Source organism: Oncorhynchus nerka, linkage group LG5, assembly GCF_034236695.1.
Source record: "Oncorhynchus nerka isolate Pitt River linkage group LG5, Oner_Uvic_2.0, whole genome shotgun sequence".
In the NCBI taxonomy this organism is placed as follows: domain Eukaryota; kingdom Metazoa; phylum Chordata; class Actinopteri; order Salmoniformes; family Salmonidae; genus Oncorhynchus; species Oncorhynchus nerka.
Window position 1 is genome coordinate 49764909 of NC_088400.1, and position 16289 is coordinate 49781197.

At 39.8% G+C, this 16289-nt stretch overlaps 1 protein-coding gene across 2 annotated transcripts in view; it reads left to right on the forward strand.

Annotated features, from left to right (window-relative positions):
- Nucleotides 1-16289, forward strand: part of LOC115129559 (follistatin-related protein 5-like) — a 180327-nt gene that overhangs the window by 68856 nt on the left and 95182 nt on the right. For both annotated transcript variants that reach the window (XM_029660041.2, XM_029660042.2), the window contains exon 4: nt 3836-4087. In XM_029660041.2, coding sequence (XP_029515901.1) covers nt 3836-4087 — 252 coding nt within the window. The remainder of the gene's footprint in view (nt 1-3835; nt 4088-16289) is intronic.

Genomic DNA, 16289 nt, shown 5'->3' on the forward strand with positions numbered 1-16289 from the left:
ATAAAATTCTTGCCACCAACAGAGTGCTATATACATGTAGTTTTCCCCTGTAGTCATATGCCCTGCAATGCGGTGATGTAAGAATAGAGCCGACAATCTTCTTGTGATTTCTGAGCAGGGGGTCTTTCTTGGGTATTTATTAATTAATTATTAATGTTAAAGTCTTTCTCAATACAAAAATGCCACAAGTGATTAGTGATGACACACACTGGCGAGAACTAATCAGGCTTCTCTCTTCTGCCTAAAACACTCTTATCAGGTTTTAATTAAGCCAATATGGAGGAATGAATTACAATTGTTCAGGATTGAAAGGGAGCAGGTTAAATGACACCGGCCTGCCACCGTGAATATATTACTCTTTGTTTCCATGACAGCAGGTATGCTAGTAAAAATACACAGTCTTTCCTGCTAGCATTAATGTTAATGCTTTTCTCGAGTGCAGACACCTTTCCGGTTTTACCCACTTTCTACGTAGGCCGCTTCTCCATAGACCGTGGTAACACAATATGTTACTGGTGCAACTTTCAAGGAACTAATCCAAGCGGGGTGACGTGTGGCGAGCGAGTCGTGTTGTGCGTCGTGTCATGTAAAGTTTTTTGCATTGTTTAGTGTGCTGTTTATTTAGACTTGCATCATCTTGTTCTCGCACGTGCGTCTTCTGGGGAATCTTAACTCACCACGGTGAGATGAGCTGAGATGATCTGAGAGCTTCCAAACTGTTGTTTACTACACTCCCGACTTTCCCCAAGGACTCAGAGCCGCTGTTACGAAAACATCACATGGGCCGGGTCTTGCATCCTGGGTTTATGGAACAAATGGAGACGGCAAATGGGATATTGTTGGGGAAAAAGCATGCATTGTATATCTGAGAGAGTGCTGTAAATAGCATGCTTTGGGGGCATGCTTATGAATGTGAATGGGAGCGAGTCAGTTAGATTCAGCTTTGTAATGGGTTTGAAGGCTTCAGATTCAGAAAGGCACCGCAAAGAGAGTAAGGTGGAGCATACCGAAGAGGTAAATGCTTCTGGTAGCCACAAGGCACTAGATATTTATGTATTATAATGATTTAGCAAAGTATGATGCAACGAGTGGTGCACAGGGACATTATTGAGTTTTCCATCCTAAATGCTTTCGTGTTTGAACCACTGCAATGTCATTCTGGTCATGTCTTTTGAGTCCATGCAACTCTTTAGAGTTAAACACGACATGCATCTCATTATGAATACGTAGAAGGGCGTTGCCCTTCAAAACTATGTACACTGGGTCACCATATGTTCAAATCAACTTTTATTTTATTTGTCACATGCTTCATAAACAACAGGTGAAATGCTTACTAGACCATCAGACTGAGCACATGGGCTGAATAAATCTGACACTCACTGTTTCCCAGTGAGCATGACTTATTTTTCCCTGGTTATTGTTTTACCTCACTCATTTCCACTGTTGTTGTTGCCTTCAAATCAAGACAGTTCCCTGTGAACTATCCATGCATTTTGGATACAGCCGTTCATCTACACAACTCTATCTGTCCATCTGTCTTTCTGAAAATCGTCCTCATTGCTGTACAAGGCAGTTATGAATAATGAATGAACATTTTCCAAGTGAACATTACAAAGAAAATAGTTTTTTCATCGGATAAAGCCAGCAACAATTACAAATGCAGTAACGCTAACTAGCGCCCAGAATCGGATACTCCCTCCCTCCCGCCGCACGCCTCTCACTTTGAAACGGCTAGTCATCAATAAACAAATCATTGCACAGAATTATTCATTTGTCTTTGATGTCACTGGATCACCCAGAGACTGGGTGTGCATACCAATAACCAACTCCCTCTGCCCTTCTATGACCCCCGTCAGTGGCGTTTGGGCACCTTACTGTGCAACACAAAGTCACATTGAATAATCATTATGGCACCGCACCGAGGGGGATAAATAAATCACAGCGAACCATGGCCATTGATTGGCTTGAATCAGGCCACAATGTAGACACTTGTATCGTTTAAATCCTCCCTGACAGAAAGGGGATAATACACCCACGGGGAGTCGCTACCAGGGTGACGAAGCCTCTTTACGAGTGGTTTGTTTGTTACTGTATTCAGGTTCCCTGCCAACGGATTCCCTCGTTGACCAATGAGAGTAGAGTGTTTTTATTTCCCTCTATAGCGGGGTTTGTTTATTAGAACACCGTGTGCACCTTGTGGGGCAGATGCATTGGTAATTGTAAAGAAGGCATCTGAGGCACTGAAACATCGTACCATTACGATGCACCACTCCTTATTCAATGGCCAACACTAAAGCTCAAAGATGATTACAGAGAAGAGTATGGTAGCCCCTTGTTTATACTTTGATCCTAATGTATATTTCATGTTATATAGCTCACTACAGCAATGGATTGTCCGATAAATATAAACATTTCAAAATAGTGGTGGATTTGTGAAAAGTAGGACAGCGCTCAATACGTTGTGTATACACATTTTTCTTCGTACTTTATTCACAATGCTTTTAGCTTGCGTAGTGAAATGGTGCCCTAATAATTATTGAGGTAGACAACCAAAAAGCAACATAAATAGACCTCCAGCAGATAAATGATGCTTATTGAGTGAATCTTCCCATCATTTCAGTGGCCATCATTAGTCTCAGTGGGATTGTTTTTCCAGCGTTGGTGGCCATGTTCTTATTCCCCTTGAGCAGTGCTAATTATACTGTGATATTTGGGGGTCCCTATTAATTTCATGATGATTTCATCTGACTGTCAAACAAATCATTCCAAAAAGTAGGCTACCTACGTACATTCGTCAACACCAAAATGATTCTAGCATCCAAAAAGTGCACTGTGAAGTGTGAACCCGCCATTTGATTAATGGAAGGAGATTTCTGTTACAAAACACCAAAAAGTGTCATTACATTCAACGATTGTCATTAGGCCTACACTCTTGTAGCCTGAATTAGCCTAAGTGATGTATCTTGCTGACAAATTAACCTTTTTTTGTAAAAAGAAAAGTCAAGAACACCTGAAACAGAGCTGTGTCCGTCCCGAGCTCATCGGTGCGGGAAACTGAGTGCCCAGCTGAAACAATGTTGCTTGCAAAAGCTTAAGCCAGACAGAGAAACAAATAAGGAAAAGTAATTTGCACACTGCCCTTGAGAATGATTCCAAAGGGCAATGGAACTGGTGGATAGGGGACCTAAGAGAGAGCAACCTTCCGTTTGAGCCCCAACACATTTGGTACGGATGAGAGGTTACAGTGCTTCTTGCCCTGTCAAGAATACTCACTGCGTGTGAAGGTTGACTTGTTAAACACACGATAACTCACTGCCTGAAAAGTAGTACAAAATAATATAAAACACACATTTTTGCCTCAATGCGAGATTTACTTAAACCTAGACAGTTACTACAAGTGAACTTCAAAAGCTTTTCAAACTCTGACTATCATCTTATTACCTTTCTAGTATCTGATGTTAATGTCTTGTATAACCTGCATCTACATGGGATCTTAATTTGATCGCCCTGTTGTTGCAGGAAATGCAAACTTGTAGTGTAATCAAGGTTTAAAAAGGCTTCTAAATGTTTGAAGTTTCCATTTAAAATGTCAGACTTGATTTGCCCTCACTAAAAATCTATCAACCCATACAACAAAAATGTATATTAATTATAATCCACACAATAATTCACATTTCCTGTTGTTGCAGAATTATTTTTATTCTGTGAGAAACTGGTCAAATTAAGATCCTACAGCTGTACTTTAAGCCAACGTTCAAACTCTAACATACCATCGTCCTATTAATCTTATTATTGTCTGATTTTAAACTTTTCTTTATTTGTGTTTTCCTTGCAGGGTTTTTGGGCCATAACAAGGGCTTCCAGAGTCCTTGTGAGCACAAGTACTGTGGCCTTGGGCGTCACTGCGTGGTCAACCATGAGAGTGGTAAAGGGGAGTGCAACTGTCTGGACCGCTGTAAACCACACTACAAACCGGTGTGTGGCTCGGACGGCAAGTTGTATCAGAACCACTGTGAGCTCCACCGTGCCTCCTGTCTGGGTGCACAGAGAATTACTATCATGCACAGCGAGGAATGCTTCTACAAAGGTAAGAATTACATCTCATAACTTCATAAAATGTCTGTCATGGAATGTGCAAGATCATATTATGGGGTCAAAGCAACATTGTTCAGAGATCTTCTGTGGTGTATGTTCTCTTTATGCAGGAGCAAAGTAGTTACAGGAGATTCGTTTTATCTTCTTTATGCACTACACTCTTAAAAAAAAGGGTTCTTTGGCTGTCCCCATAGGATAACCCTTTTTTGGTTCCAGGTGAATGAACCCTTTTGGGTTCCATGTAAAACCCTCTGTAGAAATGGTTCTACCTGCAACTAAAAAGGAAAAAGGGTTCTTCAAAGGGTCCTCTTATGGGGACAACCGAAGAAGCCTTTTTTAAAACTTCTTCAGGATCGGATGAGCTAACGTAGGCTAATGCTATTAGCATGAGGTTGTAAGTAACAGTAACATTTCCCAGGACATAGACATATCTGATATTGGCAGAAAGCTTAAATTCTTGTTAATCCAACTGCACTGTCCAATTGACAGTAGCTATTACAATGAAAGAAAACCATATTAATGTTTGAGGAGAGTGCACAATTTTGAACATGAAAAGTTATTAATAAACAAATTAGGCCCGTTTGGGCAGTCTTTTATACAACATTTTGTATAAATGCAATTGTTCTTTGGATCAGTCTAAAGCTTTCCACATACACTGCTGCCATCTAGTGACCAACATCTAAATAGCACCTGGGCTGGAATAATACATTATGACCTTTCTCTTGCATTTCAAAGATTATGGTACATACAAAATACAAAAGAACTGTTGTTTTTCTCTTTGTATTGTCTTTTACCAGATCTATTGTGTTATATTCTCCTGCATTCCTTTCACATTTCCAAATACGTCAGTGTATCCTTTCAAATGGTACCAATAAAAATGCATATCCCTGCTTCAGGGCCTGAGTTACAGGCAGTTTGATTTGGGTATGTCATTTTAGGCAAAAATTGAAGAAAAGAGGCGGATCCTTAAGAGGTTTTAAGGTTCTTGATAGCACCTTTTCATATAAGAGTCTAAATTAGAGCTTTGGAGAAGCCACCAGAGATCCTGCCTCATTGCAGTTCTCAGTAATTCATATCTTACACAGAATGTTTTTGTTGTTAGAAAAATGGTTTTGTACAGTGATGGAGCCATCTCTCACTTTATGAACCTGATACAACATACATTAGCTACTTCTTGTACCCTGCTATCTCTATTAGTTTCTCAGTTGTTGCAGAGCATTACTTGTTTTTATATCATGAGCAGGTGGTAATACTGTACACACCAATCCTTTGATTTCCCCAGAGAATTTCAGATGCTCTGGAACATTGATTGTACAAAGACACCAATTACTTTTCCTTGTATGGTAAAAAATGGGCTTTTCATAGGTGTAGACCAGGGATACTCAAGTACTATTTGAGAAGGTCCAGTCACAAAAAAATCCTAGGTGGCAAAGGTGCGGATGGACATTGTAATTTATCTGCTTAGTAACAAACCACCACCTCGCAACACATGCGACCTCGAAGCCCGACCGAGTATTAACCCCGTTCTGGGTCCGGATCTGGTCCGTGGTCCACCAGTTGAGTATGTAGGGTGTAGACCATGGGGTGGGTCTCAATAATATCTTTGTTTTTCCTGAAGTGTGCACTTGTTCACTCCTTTACACAAATCGAAAAAGCATTGGAGTGGTGGAGGCAAGGACTAGTGGGAGTTTCCACCATCTTATACCAGTTATTTCCTTTCAAATCAGTGAAGGGAAGTAAACAAGTGCACACTTTGGGAGGAAGGCGAGATGATTGGTACACATGACAAAGCTATGGGATTTCTTATAATATTAGTGAGAGAAACATTGGTTTACCTGGATTTCTGGGAAACAGAGTTTTAATGTGCCTTTCCTTTTGCTGGATGCACAATTGCATGGTACCAGTGCAAGCAAACTGCTGCTAGTGAATTGTCATGCCACATGATAAGCTACACAGGAAAATAGGAATACAATGAATGTAAAACTCATGTTTCCCATTTTCCATCACAATTATTAGTTTGGAATTGGAAGAATAATATAATCAAAGATGGTTTCTATATATTGCGGAACAAAAGACCCCATCATAGAACTGCTTATAAAAACCCTCCGCAATGAAAGTATGATCACTTTCCTCCCATGCATGAGTCTGAGGCAAATTCAGCCAGGGTAGGGCCTTGTCTGCATGCATACGCAAAGGGTACCAATCCCTTTCATCCCAATCAGACAAAGACATTTGGATCAATGATCTGTCCCTGGTTGTCTGATGCTCTAATCAACTTCTCCATGTGTCCTGTCTGGTCAACCTTCCATCCTAGCCATCTGAAAATCAAGCCTCAATCAATGAGCATTCATAAGTGGGATTGTGATATTTGACCAACGTGGGCGGAATCAATACAAGATCAACATGAGCCAAATCAAAAAGGCTCTCGGCCTGAAAATGGTTTCTTTCAGTCGCTCTTTGTCTGTGCCCAGAATTGTATTTTACAGTGACTGATTTGTAATCAATTTCTTATTCGATGTGAGCAGCATAGGTACTGCTCGTAGACCTGTTGGTCCTATTAGAGCCCTCTCCTCTTTAAAATATTCATGGCCCCTTAAAAGCTTTGTTTTTCTCTCTAGAAATAGACTGCAGTATTACTGCACTTCTAGCCACTTCCCGGTATTCCATTAGTATTTTCCCTGATAGGGCAAAGCCCTAATGTTTACAACATTTGTCTTTCTTCCACATTAGTGCCCGCGTAGGTCTTGGCGGCAAGCGACTGCAGAGGATTTGTTCATTGCAGCGCATACAAAAGTCACAGTTAAAATGGTGGGAAATAGATAATTGAGGCAAATGTGTAGTGGGGCTTACTGCTAGAATCCAGACATAATTATAACGTGTTATGATTTGGGGTTATTAGTGGTGAAATGGAATGTGCCTAAATGTCATTTTATAAAACATGTCATTCACATATTTATAGATCACGCAGTCCCTGATTTCAATTTACCTTGAGTTAATGGGCATAAATACTTCCTTAGTGTAATTGTGATTTCCAATCATTTCAATATCACTATATAAAAAAAATCCCTTTTGGTAGTGACAATGTAAATGGGGGCGAATTCAGGTTCAGCCATTTCTATAAAATGAAGTATAATACCTGATTACTATATGGAAAGGGTTCTACATTGAACCCAAAAGAGTTTTACCTGGAACAAAAATGGGTTTACCTGGAACCAAAAAGGGTTCTTCAAAGGGTTCTCCAATGTGACAACCGAAAAATCCTTTTAGGTTCTACATAGCCCCTTTTTTTCGAAGAGTGTACGGACCGACCAAATCAGAGCATGTAGTCCTTGATATCCAACATGACCCCTACTATCTTTACACCCTTGGCAAGGAAATTAACCAATTGAACTTTTTCGTACTTAAATCACGAGATCAGTAGCTATGTTTCAATGAACTCAGTAATTTTTTTGTTGGCTTTAAAAAAATAAAAAAATAAAAATAGATGCCACAATTACCTGCTAGGGTGAGTTTCCATTTAACTATCTTGTTCCGATAACAGTTGGACATAATGACATCACAGAAACCTACAGTGTTGAATAAAACAGTAGTGGTTGAAGTGTTTCCATCACCCATTTAGGCAAATTGCACATTAATAATTTGGTGACCGCCTGTATGCCTGCCCACCTATCTGTTTCATGTCTCAGATAGCCCGCGAAAGCCCGCAAGGATAGAATGCAATAACTGATATTATATTTGCCATATTCTAATAATTTTCATGTGCCAACGTATCGCCCCGGTTCGTGCCATGGTGATACTTGCACTCCTGTAGATCTGAAGTAATTGGATGGTGAAACTTGCATCAAACCAACCAGAAAAGCAAGGTGAAGCAATTCAAGCATTCTTGAAAGTCAGGATAATCCTTGTCCTGCAAAGAAACATTATTTTTATAGTTGAAAAAAATTAATTTTGCAAGCAGTAGGCAATCATCGGCAGTCATCATTTATTTGAAAAAAACTAAACATTTCCATCATCATTTGACGCATGAAAGAAAAATCCACGCCTGTCGAACGGATAGAAATTATGTTGAACGGATCAAAATAATTCTCATATATCTTCCATTTCCATTACAGATGTCGCAAATATTTTATTTGCGACATTGCTATTGTTGTGTCTGGCAGACACGGACCATAGACCCAGTAGGCTCACATTAATGCCATGCTAATGTCATAGTAAGACAAGAAACAGACATCCAGGCCTCAAAAGACTTAAGTGAAGTTGCAAATGCTAGATTAAGTTGATAGAGGGACAATTAGTACCAGGGGCTTGGGTTGCCTAGCAGCAATGATTGTTTTCAAATGTGAGAAGAAAAAAACCTGCTAGGGCTCTTTTGAGTTGGTCTCAGCTTAATTAGTACATGTGGAAATGGACAGCCTCTATCTGCACAGCGCTCTCTCGCTCTTATCTCATAGGAAGGACAGGATAAAAAATGACAGCCAATGCGTTGACTGAAGGTTCTCATTAGGCCTTTGGATAAAACATGACCCCCGTCTACTTCCACCCTCCCCCCCCCCACCTCCCCCATCTGCTGCTCGGAAACCGAGTCGGGATTGGATTTGATTGAAATATGAGTGGAGAACAAAAGCTTGTCCAATCCAAGGGGGAAGTTTTGTGGATGGAAGCAGGGCAATCTCAGCAGCAGACAATTGACACCACCATAGACAATTAACAATGAGGTCCTGGCATTCCAGCCAAGTGCTCTCTGTGCTTCAGAAACACATTCATGTACCAGTAGGATGAGATGTTTAGTTTGTGTTGTTGTTTTCATGTGATAACCAATGATGTCACTCATCCAGAGCAAGAATTCAATCATAGAACCAGTCCTATTGCTTTAGTTTTTGACTATTTGGATGTTGAGTAGTGATATAGCATATCCGTGTGATTTCAGTGTGCCCAGAAAGACAAAGACAAAGGTTTAAGATTAGCCTAGGATACCTTAAGGTAAGAGATGCTTAATTACAATACCCTAAGGAGTATTTGGTTATGAATGTCTTGTATGCGACTAGGGAATGGAGTCAATCAAACATGCATTGCATTAACGTGCAACTTCAGAGAAAGTCCCATGTTTCCTGTGCGACAAAGATGCACTACTTTAATAAAACCAAAATACTGTAAGTTGTTTGGTCTCGCCCATGTAAGGTTGTTTTATTAATCAAATGCTTTTGCATATGTCTATAGGGGGAAATGTGCAACATCTTCAGAGTCTCACCTTAATTGTGTATGTTTTCACACTGTTATTGAGTACTTTCTTTTATAAGATTTTCCCTCCAGGGAATGAACAGTGAGTTAGTACTCGTGGTGCTCTCTGCGTTTATTTATATTCAAGAAATACAATTTCACGTCAACTATATGTATGCAGAGGAAGCAATTAAGGTTTCAGTGTTTCATCTCACTTCAAAATCCAAAATGAAATGTTGTTTAGAAATAGAAATAGTCTCCGGCAAAAGTTCACTTGGAATAGTTTGCGCCAACATCCAGTCAACTGTCAATGTTACCTGTTGCTAGGTTTGTGGTGATATGGACTGAGTTCTCTTTGGAAATATAGTGTCTCAATTATGTTTTTGTTTTTTTAAATGTTACTATCTCTCAACAAATTGTTTTGCTGAACTAACAAAAAAGCTCTACCCGTCGAGCTCTTTAACATATTGGAAGTCATTTATCATACATAGTAAGTCTTCTTCTTTTTTACCAAGTGCTGAATCTTTGTTTGAATATCCATATGTTTCATTCAGGAACCAAGTTTGATTCTTCCGATAGAAGACATCTGTTCCAGTTTTGGAGGATCACTGATTTAAATTAGCATAAATGACTGGGCTTTCCTCTAAGAAGTATTTTTATGTTGTTGAGGGAGACATTTAATGTAACAATTCAAAGTCCATGAATACAAGAGACACATCGTGATTTCCTATGTACAGTGAACGATAGATTACCTTTATAAAACAGGCAGCATCTTAATTTATAATCAGCGAATACACGGAAAAATAACATATTTAGTCAACCACAACCTACAGTGTTCCGATGGCCTTCACAGTGTGGCTCACAACAAAACCCTTCCCTGTGGATGGTTCCCTGGTGGCCTGCCGTACGTCAGAAAAACATGTTTATGAAGCCATCATGGCATCTTTTCTCAGGAGACCTATCTAAATGAGGTCTCTGTGCTTTTCAATTCTAGTGAGAAGACGGTGGGATTTGCCTGCCTAAAACCTCAGAAGTAAGACCTCAGAAGCCCTGTGCGCGCTTTCTTTTTTTAATGACTAGGCTTGGCACGGATGCAGCGACCTCCACGTGAGACACTGGGTGTGTCAGCCCCCCCCCAACCCCATAAACCTGCATTGTCACCGGCAGAAAGGCTCCTCATTAAATCCTGACCTGTGTATCATTACGTTTTCAAAGGCTATGGGTGTAAATCAACCCCCAGGGTCTGTCTGCATGCCAGTTTTGATGCAATTTACCTACAGTATGTATATGTATCTCAATGCTCCATTTTTAAATGTTTGTGTGGTTGCACTACAGTGTTTAAAAGTGGCTAACAGTTCAATGCTAAAGAGCACTAACACTCCGAGTAGTCGAGGTTAAACGTTCCGGCTCAAATCCAGACAGATTATGAGGCTCATCTGCTGTATATCAAATGAATGATGCAGGATCAGTTTGGTGCATGTGTAACTAAGAACAGCACACACAGGCACATTTGAGAAAAGATAGAGATGCTAAAGTACCCTCTTGCCTTGAAATCATACAGCACAAGTATTTCTGTATGATGGTGTTACTCAAATTCTGCTTCAAAAAAGTCTGCCGCCAGTCAACCCTGCATTTGAAACAAAACCTCACACAAATGGAAAATGAAAATGTTTGCTTTTGGTCTTAAAATTATTAAGAAATGCAGTGACTATTGGGACAGTGACACATTTTTTTTATTGCTTTGGCCCTGTACTCAGCTTTATTTTGAGAGTATTTTCATCCATAACAGGTGGACCGTTTAGAAATGACAGCACTTTCTGTAGTCCCCCCATTTTAGGAGCCAAAAGTATTGGGAAAATTCACATCTTTAACCTTTATTTATTCTTTATTTTACTAGGCAAGTCAGTTAAGAACATCGTCTTTTTTTTACAAGGACGGCCTACCCCGGCCAAACCCTCACCTAACCTGGGCAAATTGTGCACAGCCCTATGCGACTCCCGATCACAGCCGGATGTGATACCTACCGGGATCGAACCAGGGTCTGTAGTAACGCCTCTAGCACTGTCATGCAGTGCCTTAGACCGCTGTGCCACTCGGGTGCCACTTATATTGTATGGTTATTAAAAACTATTTGCTCCCATATTCGTTTTAACATACACTCTTATCCAGAGCGACTTAAAGTAAATAGTGAGTGCATACATTTTCAAACCCACAACCCTGGCGTTGTAAGCGCCATGCTCTACCAACTGAGCCACTCGGGACCACGCAATGAACACATGCAACAAATACACGCAATGAATACATCAAGCTTGTGACTACAAATGTGTTGGCTGTTTTTTTTTGGGTTGTGTTTCAGATAATTTTGTGTCCAATAGAAATTAATGGTAAATAATGTATTGTGTAATTTCGGAGTCACTTTTACTGTAAATAAGAACCGAACAAAAATATAAACGCAACATATAACGTGTTGGTCCCTGTTAGTGAGGATGTCTCCTTTGCCAAGATAATCCATCCACCTGACAGGTGTGGCATATCAAGAAGCTGAATAAACAGCATGATCATTGCACAGGTGAACCTTGTCCTGGGGACAATAAAAGGTCCCTCTAAAATGTGCCGTTTTGTCACACAACACAATGTCACAGATGACTCAAGTTTTGAGGGAGCATGCAATTGGCATGCTGACTGCAGGAATGTCAACCAGAGCTGTTGCCAGATATTGTAATGTTAATTTCTCTACCATAAGCTGCCTCCAATGTTGTTTAAAAGAATTTAGCCTCACGACTGCAGACCATGTGCATGGCGTTGTGTGGGCGAGCGGTTTACTGATGTTATCGTTGTGAACAGAGTGCCCCCTGATGGGGTTGAGGTTATGGTATGGCCAGACATAAGCTACAGACAACGAACACAATTGCATTTTATCAATGGCAATTTTCAACAGAAATACTGTGGCAAGATCCTGAGGCCCATTTCTTTTAACCTGTTTGGGATAGGGGGCAGCATTTTCACGTTTGGATGAAAAGCGTGCCCAGAGTAAACTGCCTGCCACTCAGTCCCAGCTGCTAATATATGCATATTATTGGTATATTTGGATAGAAAACACTCTGAAGTTTCTAAAACTGTTTGAATGCTGTCTGTGAGTATAACAGAACTCATATGACAGGCGAAAACCTGAGAAAAATCCAACCAGGAAGTGGGAAATCTGACGTTTGTAGATTTTCAACTCTTGGCCTATCAAATACACAGTGTCTATGGGGTCAAATTGTACTTCCTAAGGCTTCAACTAGATGTCAACAGTCTTTAGAACCTTGTTTGATGCTTCTACTGTGAAGCATGCATTTCCTAAGGCTCATAAGGGCTGTTTGAGCCAGGTGTCTGGCAGAGTGCCATGAGCTTGTGACGCGCGTTCACATGAGAGTTAGCTTGAGTTCAATTGCATTTCTGAAGACAAAGGAATTCTCCGGTTGGAACATTATTGAAAATTTATGTTAAAAACATCGTAAAGATTGATTCTATACATCGTTTGACATGTTTCTACGGACTGTAACGGAACTTTTTGACTTTTCGTCTGCATCATGAATTTGGATTACTGGGCTGAACGTGCGGACAAAAAAGAGGTATTTGGACATAAAGATTAACCTTATTGAAACAAATTAAACATTTATTGTGGAACTGGGATTCCTGGGAGTGCATTCTGATGAAGATCATCAAAGATAAGTGAATATTTATAATGTTATTTATGACTTCTGTTGACTTCAACATGGCGGATATCTGTTTGGCTTGTTTTGGTCTCTGAGCACCGTACTCAGATTATTGCATGGTTTGCTTTTCCAGTAAAGTTTTTTTTAAATCTGACACAGCGGTTGCATTAAGGAGAAGTATATCTTTAATTCTGTGAATAACAGTTGTATCTTTTATCATTGTTTATTATGAGTATTTCTGTAAATTTATGTGGCTCTCTGCAAAATCACCGGATGTTTTGGAAGCAAAACATTACTGAACGTAACGCGCCAATGTAAACCGAGATTTTTGGATATAAATATGCACTTTATCGAACAAAACATACATGTATTGTGTAACATGATGTCCTATAAGTGTCATCTGATGACGATCCTCAAAGGTTAGTGATTAATTGTATCTATATTTCTGCTTTTTGTGACTCCTCTCTTTGGCTGGAAAAATGGCTGTGTGTGTTTTTGTGACTTGGCTCTGACTTAACATAATCATATGTTGTGCTCTCGCTGTAAAGCCTTTTTGAAATGAGACATGATGAGTAGATTAACAAGACGTTTATCTTTCATTTGCTGTATTGGACTTGTTAATGTATGAAAGTTACATATTTCTACCACATATTTTTGAATTTTGCGCGCTGCCTTTTCAGTGGAATGTTGTCGAGGGGTGCCTAGCCGTAAGTTTTAAGGTATCTGTGACTAACAGGTAAATAAAGGATAAATAAAAATAAATAAATATAAGATGCATATCTATATAAATGTATTTCAATTGACTGATTTGCTCATATGAACTGCAACTCATTAAATTCCTAGAAATTGTTGTGTTTATAGTTTTGTTCAGTATACATTAATGTGGATGCTGCCATGATAATAGATAATCCCTAACGAATTGTGAATGATGATGATTGAGAAAGTTACATACAAATATCACACCCCCCCCAAAATACTAACCTCCCTTGTTATTGTAATGGTGAGAGCTAAGCATGTCTTGGGAGTATTATATTTGTGCAGTGCATTTCAGTTCTGAGAGGCCTGGGATTGAAGGAAAGTCCGTCAGTAATCACAGTGCCATATTAGTTTAGATGAACTTAGAATGAAGCTATGTCATGATTTGTAAAATACAAATAATACTTAGGTCGTCAGAATCTTTACAAAAGGGGACATTTACACCCAAGGTTTATCAGCAATGAAATCAATCACTTTTAGTCACTCTCTGATGTACAGTTCATGATCTGAGCATTTAGTATGTTTCAGCAAAGGAACATCTATGAGGGAATTTATGCAGTGAGTAATGGAAGACCAGACATGGGACTTTTAGTAGGTTCTGAATTGCTGTTAACAGGAGGAAGATCAGTAGTGTTGAAAAGTTGTACATGTAATTCAGTCATAAAGAGTATTCAGGTGAGCTTCCCAAACAGGGAAGCTTTTTTTGCTGTTATAATAGATTTAAATAGTAACCTAGGTAACATCGAGGGACATGATCCCATTTCTACTACTGGGACTCTAAGATCAATATTCTGTGTGTTGGAATGGAGCTATCAAGTTCAGTATAGATTTTCTTGTCTTTTATTGCTCTTCATTTGGCTTTTTCTGAGATCAAAAACAGCGCATAATGATAGGAATATCACTGGATGGCATAGCCAGCCTTTCTTATTATGGCAAAATAAAGACAGATGCTGTAGGATGACGTTGCAGATTTATTGCATAGCTTTGGGGACAGGGAATGGCCCGTTTGTCAAAAATGTATATGCTAAGGGAAATTTGCATTCAAATGATCTCATTTTTCTTTGTCTAGTCCTCTGCAGTCACGTTCATGTACTAAATAGTGACCTGTCGGTGTCGGACCTGGGTCATATGCATGTCTCCAGACTGTTATTCCATTGAGTTAAAGTCTAGGAATTAGCTTGGGGAGCTAATATGTTTCTTTAGGATAATGCTTCTTTCGGTCTCAGTCAAGGTTAGCCATCATGTGACGGTGAGTTAAATCCACTTAACCACCTCCGCTACTCTGGCCTAGACATGCTAGTGGAGTGTAAGGTTGAGTCGACAATCCATCACTTTCCCAACCATAAAGCGATGCTAAGGGCCTTAGACATGCTCTTCCCCCTCAGTCCATGCCAAAGCCTGCCATACACTTCCAGGAAGAAGATTACCAGCTTTGACAGAGTCAGTACGATATCCCCTCTTTTTATATTCTTCAATTCTTAGAAGTAAAAACTCACTGTCATGTGTTGCATCAAAAGTTGAAAAAAAATCTGCAATGTTCTTTGGAAGGTAGCCTACCCACAGACAATATAATAACTTAATTTAGGAACGGGGAAGAGGAGTGTTTCATAGGATGTTTTTTTATTTTATTTGGCATCCTTTTCTTTTGGAATGTAGTTAAAGTTGTGCAAACAAACAGTTTATGTAAGACTTGAACTTAAAATCAAATCAAATCAATTTTATTTGTGACATGCTTCGTGAACAACAGGTGGAGACTAACAGGGAAATGCTTACTTACGGTCACTTCGCAAAAATGCAGACAGAAAGAAAAAGTAATACCACATAATAATAAAAGAATTAATAAATACACAATGATGAACTTTAACTTGGGAATATACACAAGGTACCAGTACCAAGTTGATGTGGAGGGGTATGAGGTGATTGAGGTAGATATGTACACATAACTAGGAATAAAGTGACTAGGCAACAGGATTTATAATTAACAGTAGCAGCAGCGTTTGTGATGAGTAAAAAAAAAAAAAGATTGCACAAAGGGTCAAGGCAGGTAGTCGGGTTAATTTGGTTAAATATTTAACTAGCTATTTAGCAGCCTCATGGCTTGGGGGTAAAAGTTGTTCAGTGTCCTGTTTCTTCCAGACTTGGCGCATCTGTACCGCTTGCTGTGCGAAAGCAGAGAGAACAGTCTATGACTTGGGTGGCTGGAGTCTGATAGTTTTTAGGGCCTTCCTCTGAAACCGCCTGGTATAGAGATCCTGGATGGCAGGGAGCTCGGCCCCGGTGATGTACTGGGCCGTACGCACTGCTCTCTGTAGCGCCTTGCTGTCGGATGCCAAGCAAGTGTTTCTCCCTCATTGTTCAGAGTAAAAGCCTGAACCAATGCCTAAAGACTGGGCACATGTAGTGGAAGCCGTAGGGATCGTGAACTGGGTCATAAGTCTTTGTATGGTGGATATGCCTTCAATGGAAAAACTAGCATTTCAAAATAATAGCATTTCCTGGATGGATTTTCCTCAGTTTTCCGCC